At 39.4% G+C, this 23,378-nt stretch overlaps 1 protein-coding gene across 1 annotated transcript in view; it reads right to left on the bottom strand.

Annotated features, from left to right (window-relative positions):
* Tnpo3 (transportin 3) overlaps positions 1-23,378 on the bottom strand; it is a 74,107-nt gene that overhangs the window by 42,987 nt on the left and 7,742 nt on the right. The window contains exons 2-5 of the mRNA XM_021164057.3: positions 9,710-9,910; positions 8,693-8,766; positions 6,608-6,764; positions 1,676-1,819 (exon numbers count right to left, since the gene is read on the bottom strand). Of these exons, the coding sequence (XP_021019716.1) occupies positions 1,676-1,819; positions 6,608-6,764; positions 8,693-8,766; positions 9,710-9,910 (576 nt within the window). The remainder of the gene's footprint in view (positions 1-1,675; positions 1,820-6,607; positions 6,765-8,692; positions 8,767-9,709; positions 9,911-23,378) is intronic.

The raw sequence follows: 23,378 nt of genomic DNA, 5'->3' as shown, positions 1-23,378 counted from the left end.
GAATTTCTCTCTCATAACGAGCTGCTCCCTCCTCCAAGTCTGTTTCCTCAGAAGGGCTAATTTCTTTATCTGATTCACAGCTACTAAGAACTGGCTCTTTAAACTCATCTTTTTTCTCCTCTTTCCTTCCAATCTCTCCCCAGGTATTCTTCCCTGACATTAACTTTTCCTTGGGTTCAAGACCCGTGGAAAGGCCTGTATACTTATTTGGCGCACCATGTTTCCTCTTTTTTCTGCTCTCTCTCCCCGCTTTACTTCTGATAGACTGTCTTGAATTTCGTTCAGAATTCTCCACCCCATCTTAACTGCTTGTTGACATATGAAAAGAAACAAAAAGGCTTTTAACACTAGAGAAAGTTCAAGACCAGACATACCTTGTAAAGCTGTAACGCGCCGTCCGTTCCCCAGCTGAAGAGTTCTGAATCTACGTCGGATCCTTCTCAACAGTCTGTTTCCGGGAACACTTCATTAACCACAGTTCCCCAGCTGATGAGTTCTGAACCTACACCGGGTCCTTCTCAACAGTCTGTTTCCGGGAACACTTCATTAACCACAGTTCCCCAGCTGATGAGTTCTGAACCTACACCGGGTCCTTCTCAACAGTCTATTTCCGGGAACACTTCATTAACCGCTCCTTCTCCGTGATGCAGTAGCTCCCGGGTTTCGGCACCATTTATTGCCCGCGCTTTTGTGTCCCCCTGGTAAGAACACGCTCAGGGCAACCGGAATCTTCTGCAGTACAAACTTTATTGCTTACCCCATCAGGAGCCAGTGGAGAAAGGAGCCAGAGAGAGAGCCAGAGAGAGAGAGAGATATGGCGGAGCCCCCTCCCTTTTATGGAGGACTGTCCTCCGCCTCGGACGTGTCACTCCCTGATTGGCTGCAGCCCATCAGCCAGAGTTGTCGTCACGGGAAAGGCAGAGCACATGGCGTGGAAAGCTACCCCGGCACATGCGCAGCTTGCTTGTTTACTACTTAGAACACGGGTGTCAGTGCCATCAGCGCCATCTTGTAATGGCAAATGTGAAGGCGGCTCCTTACAGTCTGCCGCACAAGCCTGAGAACATTAGTTCAGATTCCCCAGAACTGTGTAAGAGCACTCCTATGGTAAGATGGGAGACAAACACAGGAAAACAGCCAGGCTATCTGGTCAGCTATCCTGAAGTATGCAGCACCGCAGTAAACAATGGGAGAGATGTTGTCTCAGAAACCAGATGGAAGGTAAGGATCTATACAGAGGCCTCTAACATGCACACTAGTGTGGAGGCATGCACACGCCTCCATATAAAAAACACACATATACTCAAAATAAATAATGGAAAACATTTTAACAATTTCAAAAAGAAGCATTAGAAGCTCAATGGCCAGCAAGTTGAAAGCCTTACCTTTATATGTCATTTGAACAGTCAGTCACACATGCTTTCTTCTGCACATGCTCTATTACATACGTCGGTTTCGGTGGGCTTTTTTCCTCCCCTAAGAGCTCAGGTTTGCTTCAAATTTGCTATTTAGCTAAGGATGACCTTGAACTTATAATCCTCCTGCAGCTACCTCTGCATGTCCCATCGATCTCAACTTCTCCTTAGGTTAGTCTTAAGACACACACAAAGTGCTTCTCTCCAACAAAACACTGAGGTGTCCCAGAAGTGGCAATGGCAGGTACAGCCTTACTTACCAAGACCTCAAAAAGGAGTGCTAATAACTTATTATTAGCCATGAAGTTACTGTCCAAAACTCCCAAGTTAAACCAGCTTCCCAAACATCGGAAGACCTTCATAAGCATCTTCTCATCGGTTCCTGCTTTTTCTACACATGTCATCTAAACAGAAGAGAAATATAGTTAAAAAGATCTTTATTCTTAAGTCACCAATATAATCGCCATGCCTATAATGCAGTAGAAACAGGCAATCACAAGTTCTTTGTAAGCGTCACTGTTCATCACTGTTCTAAGTCCTGTTACCTCTACCATGATTCCCAGTAAAATGCTACAGTATGCATTATCTCTTCTTTTTAATGGGGAATAGAGAGGCTAACGATCCCAAAACAGACATTAAAAATAACTAAGGTTCTTAGTTCCTGCTTATGTACTAATGTACTCCTATCAATACAACTAGTTTTGAAGTATAGCACTGTTTATTCCCCATATAAAGACAAGTACCTACAGTTCCAAAGACGACTTGGTCAGTAAAGTGCTTGCTGGCCAAGCTGAGTTTAGATCCCCAGCCCTACTCTATCCAGGCACAGTGGTGCACATCTGTAATCACAGTTCAGGGAAAGGGGAGGCAGGAGGGTCCCTGGGGCTTGCTAGTCTAACTGAATCAATGAGACATACTGTCTCAAAAAAGAAAAAGAGAGAGGGGAGGGGAGGAAGAGAGGAAGAGAGGGAAGGGGTGGAGAGGAGTGGTAGGATAGCTTAGCAGGTAAAGTTGCTTGGCCACCTAACAAGACTTGAGTCTAATCCCTCTACCCACATAACGAAGGGAGAAAACCAAGTCCTTCAAGCCGCCCTCCATCTCTACCTGGGTACTGAAGTAGTGACACATACACACAAACACTAAATAAATAAATGTTGGGGGAGGGATTCTGGAGAGATGGTTCAGGAGGTAAGAGCATTTGCTGCCCTTGCAGAGGACCTAGGGTCAATTTCTAGTAACTACAGAGTGGCTCACAACCATCTGTAACTCCAGTTCCATAGTAGCCAACATCTCTCTTCTAGGATCTGAGGGCACCAGAAACACACAAAAATGCAGACAAACTACCTGGAAGACTTATTTATAAATCTAAATCTTTCAAAAAATAAAAAGAGTCTTTTAAAGCAAGTTGTTTTTTTAAAGGGGAATCTGTAAATATAGAAAATAACTTAATGGTAAAACACTAGGGTTCAATTCCCAGTACTATGAAAGGGAAGTTTTTATAAAAGACATAAAACAAGTCAGACCAAAGGTCGCCACTCACTGCCTTTATCTGAGCCTTTGTGCTATATTAAGCAAAGTAAAACACAATGCAACTTCTTCGAGATGAGACAGCGTGTGGGCCGTAGCCTTCAAACATCCTAACTGCCTTGAGTTCAAGACACAGAGAGGAAAGAGCTATATCCTATAGTGAGTGTATTATTCACCAAATCTGACATCCGGCAGTTGGACTTCCAGAACCGTATCCATTATCACAGAAGAATGTCCCTTAATTGAGTGTCAATAATCAACTGGTATCAATTTAAAAAATAATTTCAAGATGGCAGCAACTATAGTGTAAGGGATAAAATTCTGTCATTTATGTTTACACCAGAAATATAAACTACATAGGAAAATCCCCCAGACTCAAAGCTTCATCTAAACTATAATCTGCACTACTGATGTTTTATTCTGTCTGTTTTTCTCCCTTTCTTCCCTTTCCTTCTCTCCTTCCTTCCTCCCTCCCTTCATCTTTTCCTGAGACAGTTTCTTCACTAGGTAACTCTGACTCATAGAAATCTGCCTGTCTCTATATCTGCCTCTGTAGTGCAGCACCGTGCCACTTAGATGATGGTTTTGTTTTTCTTTGGTAGTGAGGATTGCATCCAGGGACTTGTGCATTCGATCTGGCAACACTGAATTCATCCCTAGCCCTGGTGATTGTTTTTATTAGTGTTCTCCAAGCAGTACTAAACTGCTTGGAAAGATGAGAAATGAAATGTTACTATACACCAGTTCATCCCTATAAAACAATATTGAGAGATTTAGATTTATTTTTTATTTCTTGAGACAACATTTTGTGACTGAGGCTGCTGCAAACTCACAATTTTGTGTTTTAGTCTCCCAAGTGTTAGGATGACAGGTGTGTGCTGCCACACTTGGCAAAAACATTCATTTTAAAATCAATTTTATTCTTTTAGGATAAACAGAAAGGCTATACAAATATAAATATGGGCTTGCTTATGTTTTTCTATTTCTTCATGGGCATTACATTTGGCCAAAGAAGGAGCATGTAACCAACAAATAAGTGACCAATCATAAGGTTTACTGAACCCTACTATGTGCTAGATATGATTTTAATAACTTCATTTACATTAACTCAGTCTCTTCAAAATGAAATAGATACTATAACTTCCATTATGCAGATGATAAAACTGAGGCAGAAGAGTTAATTTTAATTATCTTGCTTAATATGACACAGCAAGGACTCAATCCTTACAAGTCTTGCTTCAGGGCCTATGAACCAAGCTGGAGAGATGGCTCATAGATAAGAGCACTGGCTGCTCTTCCAGCGGACCTGGTTCAGTTTTCAGCACCCACAAGGTGGCTCACAACCATCTGTAACTGCAGTTTCGGGGGATCTGCAACCAGCTAGAAACACAGTGAGATCCAAAATAAACAGATTTTTAAAAAATATTGGATTTTCATAAAATACTATTTTCATACAAAGTACACTGTAAAAAAGAGAAAGCACACAAGACATGAAAGCATCAGGCTGTTATTACCATAAACCAGGTGGCAATCCCAACATTACTAATGAAGTATCAATCAGACCTGATATTTGGGTAAGATGCAGCATGAAATAACTATGAGACATGTTATCTAAAAAAAAAAAAAATTTAAATCCATCAGGCCTCTTAGTTTATCTATCTCTATGAGGATGCTAAAGGAATAGGCAGTAACACTATTAACACAGGCTTAATCTTTTTGAGGAATCCTTACTCAGTGGGGCTGAGTGTGTTCAAAAGTTAATAGTGGTCAGTGCACTGGTTTCAGGGAGCTGAAGCAGGAGACCACTTGAACCCAGTGGCTCTATGAAACATAAAAACATAGAAACGTATCTCATAAACAAAATGGCAGGAGGCTAAAGAGACTGCTCAAGTATGAGGTTAAGAGCATTGCTACTCTCTCAGAGAACCAGAGTTCAGATATCAAACCCACACTGAGTAGCTCAAACTGCCTATGAACTCGAACTCCAGGGGAATATATGCTATCTTCTGACTTCCACAGACACAAAAAACTTTTCTATAGAAAAAAAATTTATATAGAAAAATAAAAACATTAAGAAAAAATGAGGGACAGGATAGAACACTGCATCTGAGGCAGACCCAGGTAGAAGAGGGACGGGAGGGGAAATCAGAAGTTCAGGGTCATCCTCGGCTATGAAGCTATGGAACTTGCCATGAAGCAAGTCTGAGGCCAGCTTAGGATGCATGAGACTTTTTTAAAAATGGCTTGCTGAGTAGCTTAGATCCCTGGGACCCAAATGGTAGGAGAAAATCAACTTGTGCAAACTATTCTCTATACAATAAGTACATGTAATTTTAAGAAATTACATGTGATGGTGTACATCTTTAATCAACACTCACTCAGGGGTAGGCAGGGGTAGGCAGATCTCTAAGTTCCAAGCTAGCCAAGTCTACAGAGAGAAATCCTGTCTCAAACAAACAAACAAACAAACAAACACAAACAAACGAGAATCTTGGTTGTGTTCAGTGGTAGAGCACTTCTGGTATACAAGAGGCTGAGTTCCCGCCCCAACACCACAAAATAAAACAAACACAGAATATGTTTTCTAAGTTATTTGAATATAATTGCTATTTTTTTTTTCTAATTTTCTATAATACTATTTTCTTTAAAATAAATGACCAATTAAAAATTTAAAGATACTTATTTTCCAAACCGGTTTTATCATTGAACTGAATATAATTTTAAAGTAAGTTTTGTTTGATGTATGATATTGTAGTACTAAAAGAAATCCCTAAAAAATAGCCACATTATTGAGAAAATAAAGCTGGATAGTAGAATCTTAAGGACCAGACAATAAAACATTTCAAGTTTTGCAGGCCATATTGTCTCTGTGAAAACTACTCAGTTCTATTAAGACGGTCTAAAATAATACACAGATAACATGCAACCCAAAGAGTCCAGCTGTGTTCAATAAAATGCCTATATATGCTACCAGATTATAAACAGCAAATCTACCCACTTCCAGTCTAAACTACTAAAAAATCCAATTCTGATATTAACTAATGTATAATTAGTCAAGTAAAGTCTTCTATTATCTCTTTATCAAAATGTCAATTTTCATTGTCTTTTTCTTAGTAAAATCAGTTTATATGTACTTTCTTTAGTGTGGTTGTTTACCAAGAGCCAACAGCTTTAAATAGCATAAGAATTGAGTTCAAGTTCTAAGTTAATAGTTGAATAACACTAAGCCCATTCCCAAAATAGAGAAATTACCATCACAGTGTTACAAAGATGCTCAAGAAATATAGGTTTTAAAGTATTTTGTAGTATAAACGTGTTGTGTATATATAAGCCAGGTGGTGGCGCATGACTTTAATCCCAGCACTCAGGAGGCAGAAGCAATCGAATCTCTGTGAGTTCAAGGTCAGCCTGAACTCACAGTTCAAGGTTCTACTTAGAGAGTTCCAGGACAGTCAGGGATGCATAGAGAAACCTGTCTTAAAACTCCGAGCTCCCACCAAAAAAAAAAAGAAAAAAGAAAAAAGAAAAAAGATTTTGTTTAAATGCCAAAGTAGTATCATGGCCACATTTGCAAAGAAAGCTGCCTCATACTGCTGCAATCAGGTCACAAAATAACAATGCCATGGCTTCTGTCCTTTACCCACAAATGACTATTTCAAACCTACCAATAAAGATACCACGGTACTAGAGTAGAAGGCTAAGTCTTCTATAATTTCTGTGCGCCTGTTGGCCCCAATCCGCAAGGAACGACTGTGTACTTCTTCGGGTAACACTGTAAGGATTTCCAGCAAAAAAGGTAAAGAAGTTACATCATTGCTATATCTGGAAAACAAAAGAAGGATTTATGATAAGTCACTGAGAGCCAGAAAATAGTCACAATACAACCCATCACAATAGCTCAGCATTCCAAGCAACAAACGCAGTATTCCAAACATTAAGAAGAAATGAAATCTAATCTTTGTTTCATTTCATTTTTGGTTCTTTTCGAGACAGGGATTCTATTCTCTGCATGGTCTGGCTGTCCTGGAACTCCCTCTGTAGACCAGGCTAGCCTTGAACTCACAGAAATCTACCTACCTCTGACTTCCTATTGCTGGGATTAAAGGCATGTGCTACCAGTGCCCAGCAAATGTTTGTTTTATTGAGACAAATTTCAAACATCCCATACTGGCTTCTAACTTGTTATATGGCTGAGGAAAAACAGGAAGAGAAAGAAGGGAAGGAGGGAGAATAGATATGGAGGTAGAAAGGAAGTTAAGTCAGTTTAGTTTTTTAAAAAGATTTAATTTTAATTATATGTATGGGTGTATGGGTGTGGGTATGGGTGTGGGTGTGTGTGTGTGTGTGTGTGTGTGCGCACACACACACTATATGTACCCATGAATGTAAATGACCACAGAGGTCAGAAGTGTCAGATACCCCCAGAGATGGAGTTACAGGCAGCTGTAAGCTACCTGATGTGGGTGCTGGGAAGTGAACTTAGATTCTCAGAAAGAGCAGTATGAGCCACCTCTCCAGCCATCAGTCTTAGTTATTTTTAAAATATTACATGCATGCACACACATGCAGTCAAATATTTTGCCAACTTGGCTTGGTTCTGTATTATCAGAAGCCTCCAGTATTCAACACCAATATCTTTCTGACTCTGCAGGTCTGTCCAATCATAAATGACTCAATTTTAAAAATAACCACCAGGGCTGGAGAGATGGCTCAGTGGTTAGGAGCACCAATTGCTCTTCCAGAGGTCCTGAGCTCAATTCCCAGTAACTACATGGTAGCTCATAACCATCTGTAATGGGATCTGATGCCCTCTTCTAGTGTGTCTGAAGAGAGCAATGATGTACTCATATACATAAAAGATAGCCACCAATTTCATAATATCTATGTCAGATGTGGATTTATGAGCTTATACCAAAAGAAAAGTGGATTACAACATTTATTTATTGATAGATCACATAGCCTTGAATTTATTTATCTGCTTATTGACAGACAAGGTAGCCTTGTTTGTTTAGATTCATTCATTCATTCACTTACTGGCTGACAATGTAGCCTTAATAGGCCAGGAACTCAATATGCAGCACAGGTTAACCTTGAACTCATACAGATCTGTCCACCTCTGCCTCCTGACTCCTGGGATTAAAGACATGCAACCAGCATGCCCAGCCCCAGCATCTGCTTTCTTTAAACAAAGTTAATAAACTATAACTCAGGGGCTGGAGAAACTGAAGTCTGCAAACGTGCTTGTCACTGAGCCTGATGACCGGAGGTCAATGTACAGAACCCACGTGGTAGAGAGAACCAACTCCTCCTTCAAGCTGCCCTTCTGAACGTGACATAAATGCAGCATGCATACCCACAACAAACCAACAAATAATTTTTTGAAGAGAAATAAAAAGCATATTGATTGGGAATGAAGAAAAAACGGCTCAGTGTTTAAGAGGACTCGCTGCTCTTCCAGAGGACCGAAATTCAGTTGCCAGCACCCATATGAGGTAGCTCCCAACAATCTGTAACTGCAGCTCCAGAGGACGGGATGCACTTGCCCTGCCATCGCTGGGCACTTGCACTCATGTGCACATACCCACATGCAGATACACATACCTACACATAATTAACTTTTTAAAACCCTTCTTTAAATATGTAATTTTATATTCAAAATTTAGAAAATAATCAAATGTCTAGTTAGTGGAGCAGATTTCTCTGTGTGGATTTACAGTAATCCAAAAAGATACAAATTACAAATTACTTACTTTTCTACCAATGTTTGTACGCATCCTTTCCAAGAAGGCATCTGTAGGGCGAGGTCTGCTATTGCTAAAGCCAGCTGAACAGGAATAGAGATTAAATGAATGAATAAACTAGATAATCAGACACCAGACGCCACATTTCTTCCCAACAATGTGACAGTTAAGACTAGCATCCTTTTCCTCCTTCCCCATGAAAGTCTATCTACCCATTTATCTTGTTAGCTACAAACTGCTTGGATTTAAAGATTAACTTTAAAATCTAAAGGCAAAACCAAAAGATTCATCAAAATATACTTGGTAGCTAGAATATATACTCCCATTGGTGTTTCTGAGGCAGTTTCTCCTAGCTCAGGCTAGCTTCAAACCCACTATGTAGCAGAGACTGCACTTGAAGTCCTGATTCTCCTTTCTCCATCTCCCAAGCTCTGGAATTATAGGTTTAAACCACTATGCTCACTTTAAAAACAACAAAACATGTTTAAACATACAGATGTCCTCAAAATAAACCACTCTTTACCTTTATTTGGCAGTACCACAGAACTTGACAAAGCTACATCTGTGACTCAGTCCTCAATGGACTGCCATTTCCCTTCTCTCTCCAGTCTCATCTTGAAGCCATGGATATACTTTACTTTCTAATCTATTTCCCTGGCTAAAGAGCAAAGCAAAAACATTCACTGTTTCATTTATAACACTTGTGCTAACCAACAGTCCCAGAAAATATATTTTTAAAAAGTTAACTATAAGAATCTGATCAAGAATAGTATATTTTTTTTTAATCATCTGCAACTTTTTAACAGTGGGAGCACATGCTAGAGAAAACATACTCACCCCCCACTTCCAATAGTTAATGTTTGAAGCCTAATGAACCAAAGACTAACAAAATGAAAACATTTTTATTCTGCTACAGTTGTAAAATATAGCAATAAAATTACCTTACATGGCCTATCAATGCTAACCAAAGTGGATGTAACGTATCCAAATGACCTTACAAATGTCCTTAATGAGTACAGGCTTTACCTGTGTTACAATGACAGGCGACAAGTCTTTCAAGTTCTGAATGTGAGTTAGCAATGAGTCCCTTAAAGAAGCATGAGAGTCTGTGGGGAGCTCATAAAATGAGGTCTGAATCTTCATTTTCATGGTCTGGGCAGCGAAATAGCATGATTCCACATCCTGTCGGATCTGTAACAATTGATCAGAAATCTCCCAAGCGTGAACCTGAAAGTAAATAAATAAAAGGATAGCTTAAAGTGTATTATTTTTTATAAATAATTTTAAAGTCATATAACTTTGACATATAGCTAGACTAAATAAAATGAAAAAAAAATTGGCAAATTAACTTTAGTTTGTATGTAGAGTCTGTTCAATGTTCAACAACAGTATTCCCTAAGACTTTGAGATATACTCTAGTATGACATATTAAATGCATCAAAGGACAGAATCTAGAAAATTAGAATAATCAACTATATTAGGAGGTAATAAAATTGTCCCAGAAATTTCTACTAAAACTAAAACATTGCTAAAAAGCTCTAACCCTATTTACAAGTTGAATGTTTCTTCTCTTTTTTTCCTTTAAATGTTTTCTTTACTCTTGAGACTAAGTCTTGAAACATTTTGTCTATAAATAGAAAATATATTCTATTGGCCTCATTGGAAATATTTTTCCAACGTTAGCACCTCATAGAACAGGAAACATTATCTTGGTCCAAATGAAATTTCCATATACTTCATTTGTTTTCTTATACGATTATATGACAGATTTTCATAATGCTACTAAAATAATTTTCAAAAAAAAAGTAAGCTTGTCTACAGAAATAATAAAAAATGCTAGGACTTGTGGCACATGCCTTTAATCCCAGTATTTAGGAGGCAGAAGCAGGCAGATCTTGTGAGTTTAAGTCAGCCTGTTCTACAGAGAAGGTTCCGGGACAGCCAGGGCTATACAGAAAAACCCTGGCTCAAAAAACCAAAAAAATAAAAGGAAGACAGAGAAGAAAAGGAAAACGAAGAAGAGAGAAAAAAAAAAAAACAACACAACAAATCTGATGACTAATAGCTAGTCACAATTATAAAGGGGAGTCCTATTTGAAAGAGAACTCTGGGAGAAAAGCTTGTAGCACACAGTAGACGATTAATGATTGACAAATTCTAATCCAACTGTACATCAAAACACCTCTTCATAAGACAAGGCTAAAACAAACCAGCAATAACACGGTGGGGGAAAAAGAATCAATTTCAATTTTGAAACAATGCCAATTGTTAAAGATTTTTTTGTTTGTTTTGCTTTGTTTTTGAGACAGACACATATATTCCAGACTGGCTTCAAAATTGCTATGTAGCAGAGGATAACCTGATCCTCGTGTCCCTACATCCTGAGAGCTGGAATAAAAGGTGTGTAACACCATGCCCAGTTTATACAATGCTGGAGATTGAACCAGGGTCTGTGTGTATGCTAGGCACTCTACCAAGTGAAGTACATTTCATAGAACAGGAAACATTATCTTGGTCCAAATGAAATTTTCACAGGTTCCAAGGGAACTGACACCTTCACACAGAGACACATGTAGGCAAAACACCAATGCGTATAAAATAAGAATGAACAAATAATTTTTAAAAACCCGTTTTTTGAATTGTCAAGGAGCCCCATTTTAAAAGACATTAAATTAATTTAATTTTAGCTTGCAATAGGACAGGATTTCTAAGAACTTCTAGAATGGACCTAAACATATGTCTTGCCTGCTAAAAGCCATTTTAAAAGAAAATGTTTCGGTGTGTGTGTGTGTGTGTGTGTGTGTGTGTGTGTGAGAGAGAGAGAGAGAGAGAGAGAGAGAGAGAGAGAGAGAGAAGGGGGAGAGAGATTAATTGTGCCTGACATGACACTCATGTTGAAGTGAGAGAACTGCCTCTGGCTACCAAGTGTACTATATGCTTAACTGATTTATTATCAGCATGAAAATCAAAATCAAAGTCAAAATGCTGATCAGTTTTTGAGAGTTAAGAGGAAAGACTGAAGTAGCTGAACCCCATAGGAAGACCAACAGTATCAACTAACCTGGACCCCTGGGAGCTCCCAGAGACTAAGCCATCAACCAAAGAGCATGCATGGGCTGGTCCGTGGCCCCTGACACATATGTAGCAGAGGACTGCTTTGTCTGTCCTCAGTGGGAGATGTGCCTAATCCTGTAGAGACCTGATATTCCAAGGAAAGGGGATGGGGGGGGTGGGGATGGGGGTGGTGGGTAGGTGGAAGAGCACTCTCTCTGAGGCAAAGGGGGGTAAAGAAGGGGAGATTAAGAAGGGGGGGCAACATTTGGAATGTAAATAAATGAAACAAAAAAGAAAAAGAAAAAAAGAAAACCACTGAAGGGGTTCTATGTCTTGCAGTATCAAATATGCAGCTAAGACTTATTTTTTTTAACATTTACTTATATGTATTTGTATCTGTAGGCATTCACACACACACACACTTCCTTCTATATGATATGGCTTGACAGAAAAATCACTGCCTATGACATTTGACACTACATGATACATGTAAGGACTTTTCATTCCCATACTGTAAGCAGGAAAGCAGGATACTCTATCAGTGAAAACTGAATAACCAGAAGAACTTTGAAGAGATTGCCTGACTAATGCTGCTAAGACATCCATGCCTTTCATTAGTGGATTAAGTGATGGTTTCTTCTCTAATACAGTGGGTAAATACTATCCTTGTTAATCTCTTTACACAGTATAAAAAAAAAAAGGCAATTGAGTTTTGTTTTTGTCTTGTTTTTTTTTTTTTACTGAAACACTTCAGAAGAAAATTAATTATGATATGCTGAAAATATTAAGAAAAAAATGTTACAAAGATTTTCTAGGGGCTGGTGAGATGGCTCAGTGGGTAAGAGCACCCGACTGCTCTTCCAAAGGTCCAGAGTTCAAATCCCAGCAACCACATGGTGGCTCACAACCATCCGTAACGAGATCTGGCGCCCTCTTCTGGAGTGTCTGAAGACAGCTACAGTGTACTTACATATAATAAATAAATCTTAAAAAAAAAAAAAAAGATTTTCTATTTGGTCAAATAAATAAATACCAGAAACTGTTACATGTAAGAAATTAAAATTCAGAGATTATTCCCGAGCCCTTTCTAAACAGCATTTAGTTTTTAAAAAGCCAATAACAAACTTCAGAAACAAGAAGGCTTCACTGGTAAATGCCCTTGTCCCACACATCCAGCCAGCCATGGCACACTTCTTTATCCTTGGTACTCCTGGGAGTCAGACCAAGAGAATCCCCTGGAAGTTCCAAGGCCAGAAAGCCTACAGTGCACAGCACAATGGCAAACAGCTAGAGGGGCCCTGCTTCAAACAAAGTAACAGGTATGAGGACTGACACCAGAGGCAGTTCTCTCACTTCAACATGAGTGTCATGTCAGGCACAATTAATCTCTCTCTCTCTCTCTCTCTCTCTCTCTCTCTCTCTCTCTCTCTCACACACACACACACACAATTAATCACTCTCTCTCTCTCTCTCTAATCACTCTCTCTCTCTCTCTCTCTCTCTCTCATTCTCTCTCTCACACACACACACACAGAAACATTTTCTTTTAAAATGGCTTCTAGCTGGCAAGACAGTTTACTGCTCAAAAGGTTCCTGCTGTCAAGCATTCAATTCCCAGGATCCACCCAGAGAGAGAGAACCACTCCCATGGGCTACCCTATCACTTCCAAAGGGGGTATGGCCCACACTCACACCTATACACACACATACAAGTTAATTAACTTTTAAAAGCCAAGCCTCAGAAATGTAAAGGATCCCTTCATAGAGGTACTCTAGCAAATACAAATGTTAAATGCATATTTAGTATAGATCCTCATACCACAAACAATAGATTTAACACTAACAACAAAGCACATCACCAAAAATGAATGGAGGAGAGCTGTAATTCAATGCTATTTCTACACTGAGTAAAGATCTTATCTATTTTTCTTCTCCTTCAATATGGTCTGGTCTTAGGTAATTTGTGTAACATAACGTGGTAGAACTGATGTTGTGGAACTTCCAAGATCAGTCAGGTCAGGTGCAGCTTTAGAACTTTTGCCCAATTTCTCCACATTGCTCTGAGAATCAGTTTCTCTCCTCGTAAGGAAACTTGGAAAGGTACTCAGACTGCAAAGGAGCCTGACTAAGTCTAACTTTCTACTCATGTCTAGCATGAGAACGTTCAGACTAACCCAATCTGTAGCCTCAATAAAAATGCAACAAGAGACGGCAGATTTGGTGTGCATGACAGAGACTAATGAAGCACCACGAGACTAATATGGTTCTTGGCTTTCAAATTTGGAGTAGGATCTTAATCATATAAAAAACAAAGCTGTTCATGTTTAGTAACTCCATTCATTGAAGGTACATTGTTTTATAACCTTAAAACAAAAATAATTTGTTTGTAGAAGATTCCCATTCCCAACTTGTCCATCCCATTTTTAGAAACTCCATCCCATTTTTAGAAACCTTAATTTAAAAATAAATAAATAAATAAATAAATAAATAAATAAATAAATACACACACACACACACACACACATTTTGGAAGTTTTAGGTTCATTTCAGCAATAATCTCTTTTTTGGCTGCTGAGGTGCATTCATTCAATCTGAAGAAGTTAACATCTCCAACAATTTCTGCCTTGCCTGTATTTTCCAGCAACCTTGACTGTACTTTTAGAACTTTTTTTTTTTTTTTTGATGGTAATAAACCATATGATGGGCTGCAGAGATGGCTCAGAGGTTAAGAGCACTGACCGCTCTTCCAAAGGTCCTGCATTCAGTTCCTAGCAACCACATGGTGGCTCACAACCATCTGTAATGGGATCTGATGCCCTCTTCTGGTGTGTCTGAAGACAGCTACAGTGTACTCATATACATAAAATAAATAAGTAAGTCTTTGGAAAAAAAATATGACAAAATTTATTTTAGCTCTTCTGGATCAATACTTACCCTTATCTTCAAATTACAGAAAATGTTTTCTAATAGACAAAAAAAAACAAAAAAAAAACAAAAACAAAAAAAAAAAACCGAAGAACAATATAAACCAAATATCTCTCTAAATGAAACAGCTAAAAAGTTAGTTCTTTATTCAACATAAGTGACATATTTGGCTTTTAAAAAAAAACCCACACACAATAAGTAACTCCAATTAAGTATAGTTTTTCTCCTAGTTGCCTAATGTTCATGGACAGTCTGTTTCTACAGTACATGGCACACAACAGGCTTGTACATCGTCCCATAGATACACTTAATTGAAACATGATATTTATGATTAAATAAAGTCATCCATGACAAAACAGGATCCCATCAGTTAGGCACCTTTCTCCTAATCATAACCAAGGAGCTAAGAAACAATTCAAAACTGGCCAGGTGCCTTGCCAGTCTGGTTTCTGTTTCCCTCACCTCTCCTAGTTTATCATAGTGAACCCAATCACTTCCCCATCTTGGAGTGGGATCTACACTTCCTTCAAAAACGTGCATAACATCTTCAAATGTGCATGTTAGATTAAAATCCCATCACAGCACTAGTAAGATAAAAAGGCATTCCAAGCCTCCCTGCCCCTTGTGAGCTCATTTCACAAGGCCAGCAATAGCCACTACATTTAAGAAAGCAGGAATCTTGCTTGCTAGTTTGTGGTACAGGCAAAATGGAAACTTTCATCTGGCACGGGAGCTCTACTCTCACTGGGGTAGATGGTACAAAATGGGAAATTTCTACTGAAGCCTCACTATTGGTTAACATATCGAAAAAGGTAGGCTCTCCAACATTGGCAACCCAGTACCATTTTGATCGAGATTCCAAGTCTTCTAATAATTGGGGATGGTTTGATTTCACCCCTTCCCTTTTCAGCAGCATGGTGCTGAGGGGAGACAATTGCATAGAGTCCTGGGCTACAGAGACTGGCGCCAATGGAGGCTGCAAGTAGGAAGGAAAGCAGGCTGTATTTTGCTTTTTTAAGGCCAAGTCTCTCTCTGTAACCCAAATTGGCCTTGAACTCATGGCAATTTATCTGCCTCAGGCCTTAGTCTCTCAAATACTGGGGTTCTGGGCGCATGAACATTTGCATATTGCTTTAGTTATTTATATTTCTTACTTAATTACTTAAGAAATAAAGGAGAGAAGGAGCTGCAGGTGGCTCAGTGGTTAAGACCTAGGATCAGTTCCCAGCACCCACACTGATACTCACAACTGTCTGTACTCCAGTCTTGGGGATCTGATGCCTTCATGCCTCTGCAGACACCAGGCACATGTATGATACAGACATACTTTCAGACAAAACACATATACACACATAAAAATAAATAAATAAATGGATAAAATGAAGAAGGGAAACAAATAAATAAATAAATAAATAAATAGCCTTGGGCAAATTGGTTAACTTGTGAACAGAAATGGCAAACATAAACGGCAAAGTGATTTATTTTTCTAGAATTTTTTTTTTTTTTTTTTTTTTTTTTTTTTTTTTTGGTTTTTTGAGACAGGGTTTCTCTTTATAGCTCTGGCTGTCCTGGAGCTCACTTTGTAGACCAGGCTGGCCTCGAACTCAGAAATCCGCCTGCCTCTGCCTCCCGAGTGCTGGGATTAAAGGCGTGTGCCACCACGCCCGGCTGTTTTTCTAGAATTTTTTATAATACTTGTTGTTTGTTTTTAATATCCTTTGAATACCAGGCAAGGTGGTGCACATCTAAAATACTAGTGCTTAAGATTGAGAAAGTGAGGCAAGAGAATGGAACGTTCAAGATGACCTGACAACTTAGCAAGACCTTCTATCAAAATGTAATTTAAAAAAAAAAAAAAAAAAAAAAAGGTATGTGACCTGAAATCACTCTCCAGAATCCACATTAACACAAAGAGAATTCACCTTAAAAGTTGTCATCTGATCTCCAGACATGCACTGACACACACCTGGCATTCACATTCTCTACACACACACACACACACACACACACACACCAAATAAATTAAAAAAAAAAAAAAAAAAAAAGGAATTCAAGAGAATCCCAGTCTTAAAATCCAGGAACCACGAAGCTCTCCAGACATTCTGTAAACAGCCTTGCACAAAGTAGAAAGCAAACCTCAAGAAGCCAGACATGATGAAAATCTTGCTGTAAGATTGTTTACAAAAAGTAGTGAGCTTTTAACACAGTTTATGTCCTATACACCCTGCAACTTCCTGACATTATCTCATACCGTCTATCCAGTGTTCAACTTTATTATAACACAATTTCCCAGCCAAAAGAATTGAGAAGCTGAAGAATTTTAGGCAATTCAAAAGACTGAGGAACTGAATTAAACTAGGATTTGAAATTCAAATTCAAATTCAGAGCTCAATAAAAATGGTCCATCAAGTAGATGCTTGCAAGCAGGCCTTACAATCAGAGACTGAACCCAGCTCCCACAAGGGAGCAGGAGTGAAATGACTGAGTCATCCTCTGACCTCCACATAAGCATGCATGCCGGCTCACACAACACACAAGCACATACACTTTCTCACCACCCCTCAGACTCAAACACATACAATGAAAAACCAAAAACAGCCAAGAGGTGTCCTGAGAAACAGTCTAAATATTCTGTGTAACCCAGTAAAGATCAAGAAATATGGAACAGTAAAGATGGCTCAATGGGTATGTAACACAAACCTGATGACTTCAGTTCAGCCCCCAGAACCCAAGGTGGAAAGAGAACTGACTCCCAGAGATGGTTGGTCCTCTGACCAATACACAAACACACAAAAAGTAATTAATGTCTGTACACACACACACACACACACACACTTACAAAATAATAATGGTTAGATGAATGGCCTAGCACTTAAGTGAATTTTTGTTCCAGGGCATCTGACACCTTCTTCTGGCCTCTTGAGTATCAGGCACACACAGTGCACATACATACTTGCAAGAAAAACAAATATGTAAAATAAAAACAAATGCAATCTTCTTTTAAAAGAGTAATTTTTTTTAACAAGCCTTGGTAAATTTAAAAAGACTAAAATCACAGAAGGGTTGGTGGCTCATGTTTGCGAACCCAACAGTAGCAGGCTGGAACAAAGGACTGGGTCAAGTCCAGACACTGCTACCTAGTCAGATGCCCTGGAACAAAAACTCACTTAAGTGCTAGGCCATCCATCAAACTATTATTACTTTGTGTGTGTGTACACGAAAATCTCAAAGCTGAAGTTTGTTCCATGTACTGAGATGTACGTCTGTAATCTCAACACCTGGGGAGATAGGGGCAGGCAATCACCAGAGTTCCCAAAACATAGGGTTTCGGTAAATTTTCAGAGACAAAAATCTTGAAATATTTTCTGACATATACTAAAATATTTTCTGAAATATACTAAAAGCAGCAGCAGATTCAGGCAACTAAACCAAGGAGAAATGGCACTGTGGATGACACACTCAGTTGATAGAATGCTTGCCAAGACCCTGGATTAATAGCACTACAGCAAAAACTAAGGCTGGTAACACCTATGCTAGGGCAATCTGAGCACTATGGATATTGGCAGAAGGAACTTCAGAAGTTCAAGGACATATTTGGGTATATAGTATGTTTGCTGCCAACTAGGGCTATATGAGACCCTCTGATGAGATTTAGTATCACCATGGAAACAAACCTCTGGGAATGCCTGTGAGGAGTTATCTAGAGTAAGTTAAATGAGGTAGGAAACTAACCTAAATGTGAATGGTACCTATCATTCCACAGGCTCAGATCCTGGACTAACAAAAATAAACAAGTTAAACCAAATTTTTTATAGTTCTCTGCTTCCTGATTGTGGACACAACATCATTAGCTGCCTCTTGTTTCTGCTAGCTTACTGTTTCTGCCGAGATAGGCTATGCTTCCTAAAACCATAAGCCAAAACAAACCCTTGCAAAAATTCCCTTCTCAAGTATTTTGTTATAGCAACAAGACAAATAACTAAAATACTGTCTGGGGGGAAAAAAAGGAAATTTGCATATTCCAATGATTGTGTGATCTCGAAGGAGGTTATAATTTAGAACTGAAATGTCCCCAAAGCTCACTGACTGAAATCACCAATCTATCAGTGTTTAGAGGTGGCATAATTGGTTGTGAGGGTTTTAAACTTCATCAATGGGTTAATCCATAAATGAGAGCCATTGGGATGTCTCAGCATATAAAGGTTCTTACCCAAAGCCTGACAACCTGAATTGGATCCCTGAGATCAACATGAAAACAAAAGTGACTCCTCTGACCTCCACACATTTGCCATGGCATACACGTGTCCCCACCCCACACAAAAGAAATAAAATATGCTAAACATAGAAATCCCAACCATAATGGACTATGGAAAGTGACAGATTTTTGGAGGTGGTGCCTAGTTGAAGAAGTAGGAGGGCAAGGCATGCATCTAAGGTCCTGAATTTGCCTTTTCCTTTCCCAAGTGACCATGGCATGAACAGTTCTGTCCCACATGCACTCCCTAGCACAATACTTGGCCTCATCACAATCTGAGGACCATGGAGCTAAATGGCCATGGACTGAAAACTCTGAAATCACGAACCCAAATAAATCTTTCCTCTTTTTGTTTATCTCAGAAATTTTGTCACAGTAACGGTATAAATCTGACTATGAAAACAGGTATTTGCTTTTTTTTTTTTAAAGATTTATTTATTATCATACATAAGTACACTGTAGCTGTCTTCAGACACACCAGAAGAGGGCGTCAGATCTCATTATGGGTGGTTGTGAGCCACCATGTGGTTGCTGGGATTTGAACTCAGGACCTTTGGAAGGGCAGTCAGTGCTCTTACCAGCTGAGCCATCTCACCAGCCCCCTTGCTTTTTAATTGAACTATAGAGGACAGCTATATAAATTTCCTAGGCAATTTTGTGGGAAACTGACCTTAGAAAAATTCCCAAATTACTGTAAAAATATGTAGACCAGAACCAAAAGGGAAGAGGTTATTTCTAACTCCAAATGTCTATTTAATTTTAAGACAAAGAGGGCGCCTCACTGTGTACCCCAGGCTAGTCTTAGACTCATGACCTTAGCCATAGGCTAAGACTATGAGGCATAGACTCTGCCTTAGCCTACTAAGTACTGGGATTTCAGGTGTGAGCCACCATGTCCAGCTAGACCTTTAAAGTCTTAAAGTTGCCTTGTATAGTACTCAACTGTACCGTTCCTTTCTAATATTTGTCTTTTGGAATAAGACTATGAGAATGACTTGTAAAACAACCAGGCAAAATGATAATCAAAAGCTACTAAATGCCAAGAGTGGTGGTACGTGCCTATGCTTTCAGCACTGGGTAGGTAGAAGTGTAGGGAGAAACAAGATCTTAAGGTCATCCTGGGCCACATATGAGTGCTAGGCTCTGTAAGACCCTGCTTCAAAAATCTACTAAGTAAATTCTTAGTTTAAAAAAATAATGCCAGGCATGGTGGTGCACGCCTTTAATCCCAGCACTCGGCGGTCAGAGGCAGGCGGATTTCTGAGTTCGAGGCCAGCCTGATTTACAAAGTGAGTTCCAGGACAACCAGGGCTACACAGAGAAACCCTGTCTCGAGAAAAAAAAAAAAAAAAAAAAAAGCCTTCCTGGGCTACACAGAGGGTTTGAAGTAAGCCTGGGTAACTCTGAGAGGCTCTGTCTCAAACTACAAAGTTGAAAAGATCTGGGAATACAGCTCAGTGGCAAAGTGCTTACCAACCATGCCTGAGGTCCTAGGTTCGATTCCCACTACTGAAGAGTGGCTAGATGTTGGGGATATACCTCTGTTATAGAGCATTTGCTAAGCATGTGTAAGATCCTGAGTTTGAACCCAGTATCTAATTCCCCTCCTCACAAAAGCCCTCCATTCCCGATAATCCAGCCAATACTAAACATTAAGAGGTAATAATTTATCATTTCATTTTTATTCTGCATTCTAGAGACTGGGAGAAGGAAAGGCCTGTTGCTTTAAAACAGTAACAAGTTATCTATCTTGTTTTGGTTACCAAGCCAACCAAAACCTGACCCCATGGAAGCTAGAGAACATTGCTCATCATCCCTCCTTCTAAGCTGCAGAAAGAAAGGGAGTCATGGAGAACAAAGAGGACTCTTTACAAGGAGAGAATAAAGCACTTACACTTCAAGGACTTTCTAGGCACAGATGCCAGGTGCTACCCACTGAAATCCAGGCTTGGACTAAGCTCCACATTCTCAAAGGGCCATCTCAACTGAAGCCTGGGGCTCAGAGTCAGCAGGAGGAAGCTGCAGCTCCCACTAGCAGCACATTTCAAAGAGACTGCAACAAGAGAACATGTTCCATTTAAGGTCTAATTCCAATCACCTTCACACAGCAGCAGCAGCAGCAGAACGGATCTTTACATCAGTCTTTTCTTTCAAAGGGCATTTCCATGACTCTGTGATGAATATGGGACAGGCTATGGCCCAACAATCTTTCACTAGCTCCAAGTCCTTCATTATACTTCACGGCGTATCTGCACAGTGCCTGTCTCTTTTCTTCTTTAATGATGCACTTTTGCCCCAGGACTCACTGTTATACCAACAGCTCTAAAACTGACAAAACAACCACAATCGCTGATTGGGCCTCAACACTGCAAGCCTCTGCAGATGCCCACACAAATGTAACACACCCACACACAAATACATATAAGTATTTTTTTGAAAGCTAAGCCTGAGCTTATAATCTCTCAATGGTCAGGTTGAGGAAGAAAGATCATGAATTCAAAGGCAGTCATGGCTCCACAGTGGGACTTTATCTCAAAGCAAAACAACAAAAGTGGATAATTTTTTTTGTTCTGATTCTTTTTCTTATAATAAAAAATATCCACAATCTCTGGACACAGTGGCATACACCTTTAATTTCAGCACTTGGGGAGATAGAGACTGGAGGATCTCTGTAAATTTGGATCAGTCTGGTCTACATAGCAACTTCCAGGCCAACCAGGTCTACATAGTGAGACTATGTCCCCCCAAAAAAGGGAAGTGGTTCAATGGCTCAGTGGTTAGGATCAAATGGAAGGTTATGGAAGTCCAGGATTCACTTCCTAGCAACCACACAACTGATACCAGTCACCTGTAACTCCAACTTCAGCTAATACCATCTCTGGCATCTGTAGGTACCCGCATTCACATGCACAACTCATACACAGAAACACACACATAAATAATAAAAATAAAATCAACATGCATATTTGAGACAAGGTTTATGTGGCCTTGGCTATCTTAGAACTCACTGTGTAGAACAGACTAACCTCAAATTCATAGAGATCTACATACGTCTGTCTCCTGAGTGCTGGTATTAAAGGCATACACCAAAACATCTGGCATAAGTATTTAAAATCCACAAAATCTGGCCAGCAAAATGGCTCAGTGGGTAAAAGCACTCGCTACACAAGTCTGAGCAGCTGAGCTCTATCTCCCAACCCATTTAAGGCAAAAAACAGACTTCTAGAAGATGTGCTCAGACCTATTTTTGAGTAGCCATACATGTACAGTAATATTTTTTAAATACATAAAATATATTTTTCACCAGCCTTGTCTACAGAGTGAGTTCCAAGACAGACAGAAAATCCCTGTCTCAAAAAACCAAAACCAAAAAAAAAAAAGGCAATAAAAGCTGATTATTTGGAAAAGTTTTGAAAAAAATCAATATTGTTAGAAAATATAGCAGTGCTTTGATGGTTTTGTGTCCTAGATCAAGCTATCAACTAGTCTAAGACCATGTGGTCCAGAAAGAAATGAATCCAGGCAAGAACATGTAACACCAGAAAACAACCAACCATACCCACAAAGCCTCCATCACAAAACCTCCAATACTCCCTCCACAGCTAGGGCTTGCCTGGCCAACTAATGCAATGGGTTCATTTAAACTTACTTCACTTTAGTTAAAGCCATGCCTGGCTAATCACTTCCAAATGGAATGTTACAAGTAGGTTAGTCTAATCTTAGGATGGCCTTTCCTTTTTATTGCTTACTTACATACTCTCTCCCAATGTGAAGAAAACTATATTCATTCCTATATTCATTAAGGTAACTGACCCTCAGAACTATATAGAAAACTTTATTTTTTAAAAAGACATCCTTCCAAAATCAAGTTATGGTTTAAAGATCATTTAACTAGAGGACAAAAATAAATAAAAGACTAGCCAGGTGTGGTGGCGCACGCCTTTAATCCCAGCACTTGGGAGGCAGAGGCAGGTGGATTTCTGAGTTCGAGGCCAGCCTGGTCTACAGAGTGAGTTCCAGGACAGCCAAGGGCTACACAGAGAAACCCTGTCTCAAAAAACCAAAAAAAAAAAAAAAAAAAAAAGATAAACTAAATTAGAAAATAAGTAAATACAACTGCTAGAGACAAACTGAAAGTCTTAGCAGAAGAATCAAGGAACCCCAAGTAGTTCCCTCTGTGTGCCTGCGGAGAAGCCATCATCCAAGCTAGGTGAAGACTTTCCAGGGCAGCTGCTTTGGGTCATCCATACTCTAGAAGGAAATCCAGGAAGAAGACACCTAGGTAACTTGAGAGTCACACACTTAGAAAGTGGTGAAACTGGGACATCAATCTGCATTATCTGTCTTTGATCTGGTACCTGCTAAGTATGATGAGAAGAATCCTGGAAGAGACACATTAGGCCACCAAAGGAAAATGAACCAGCCTGTGACCAAAAGGAAAAAGATTGTGAAAAAGTCTGT

The sequence above is a fragment of the Mus caroli genome, unplaced genomic scaffold, assembly GCF_978045245.1.
Source record: "Mus caroli unplaced genomic scaffold, Mus_caroli_1 scaffold_7, whole genome shotgun sequence".
NCBI lineage: Eukaryota > Metazoa > Chordata > Mammalia > Rodentia > Muridae > Mus > Mus caroli.
This window is presented reverse-complemented; position numbering and strand designations above follow the sequence as displayed.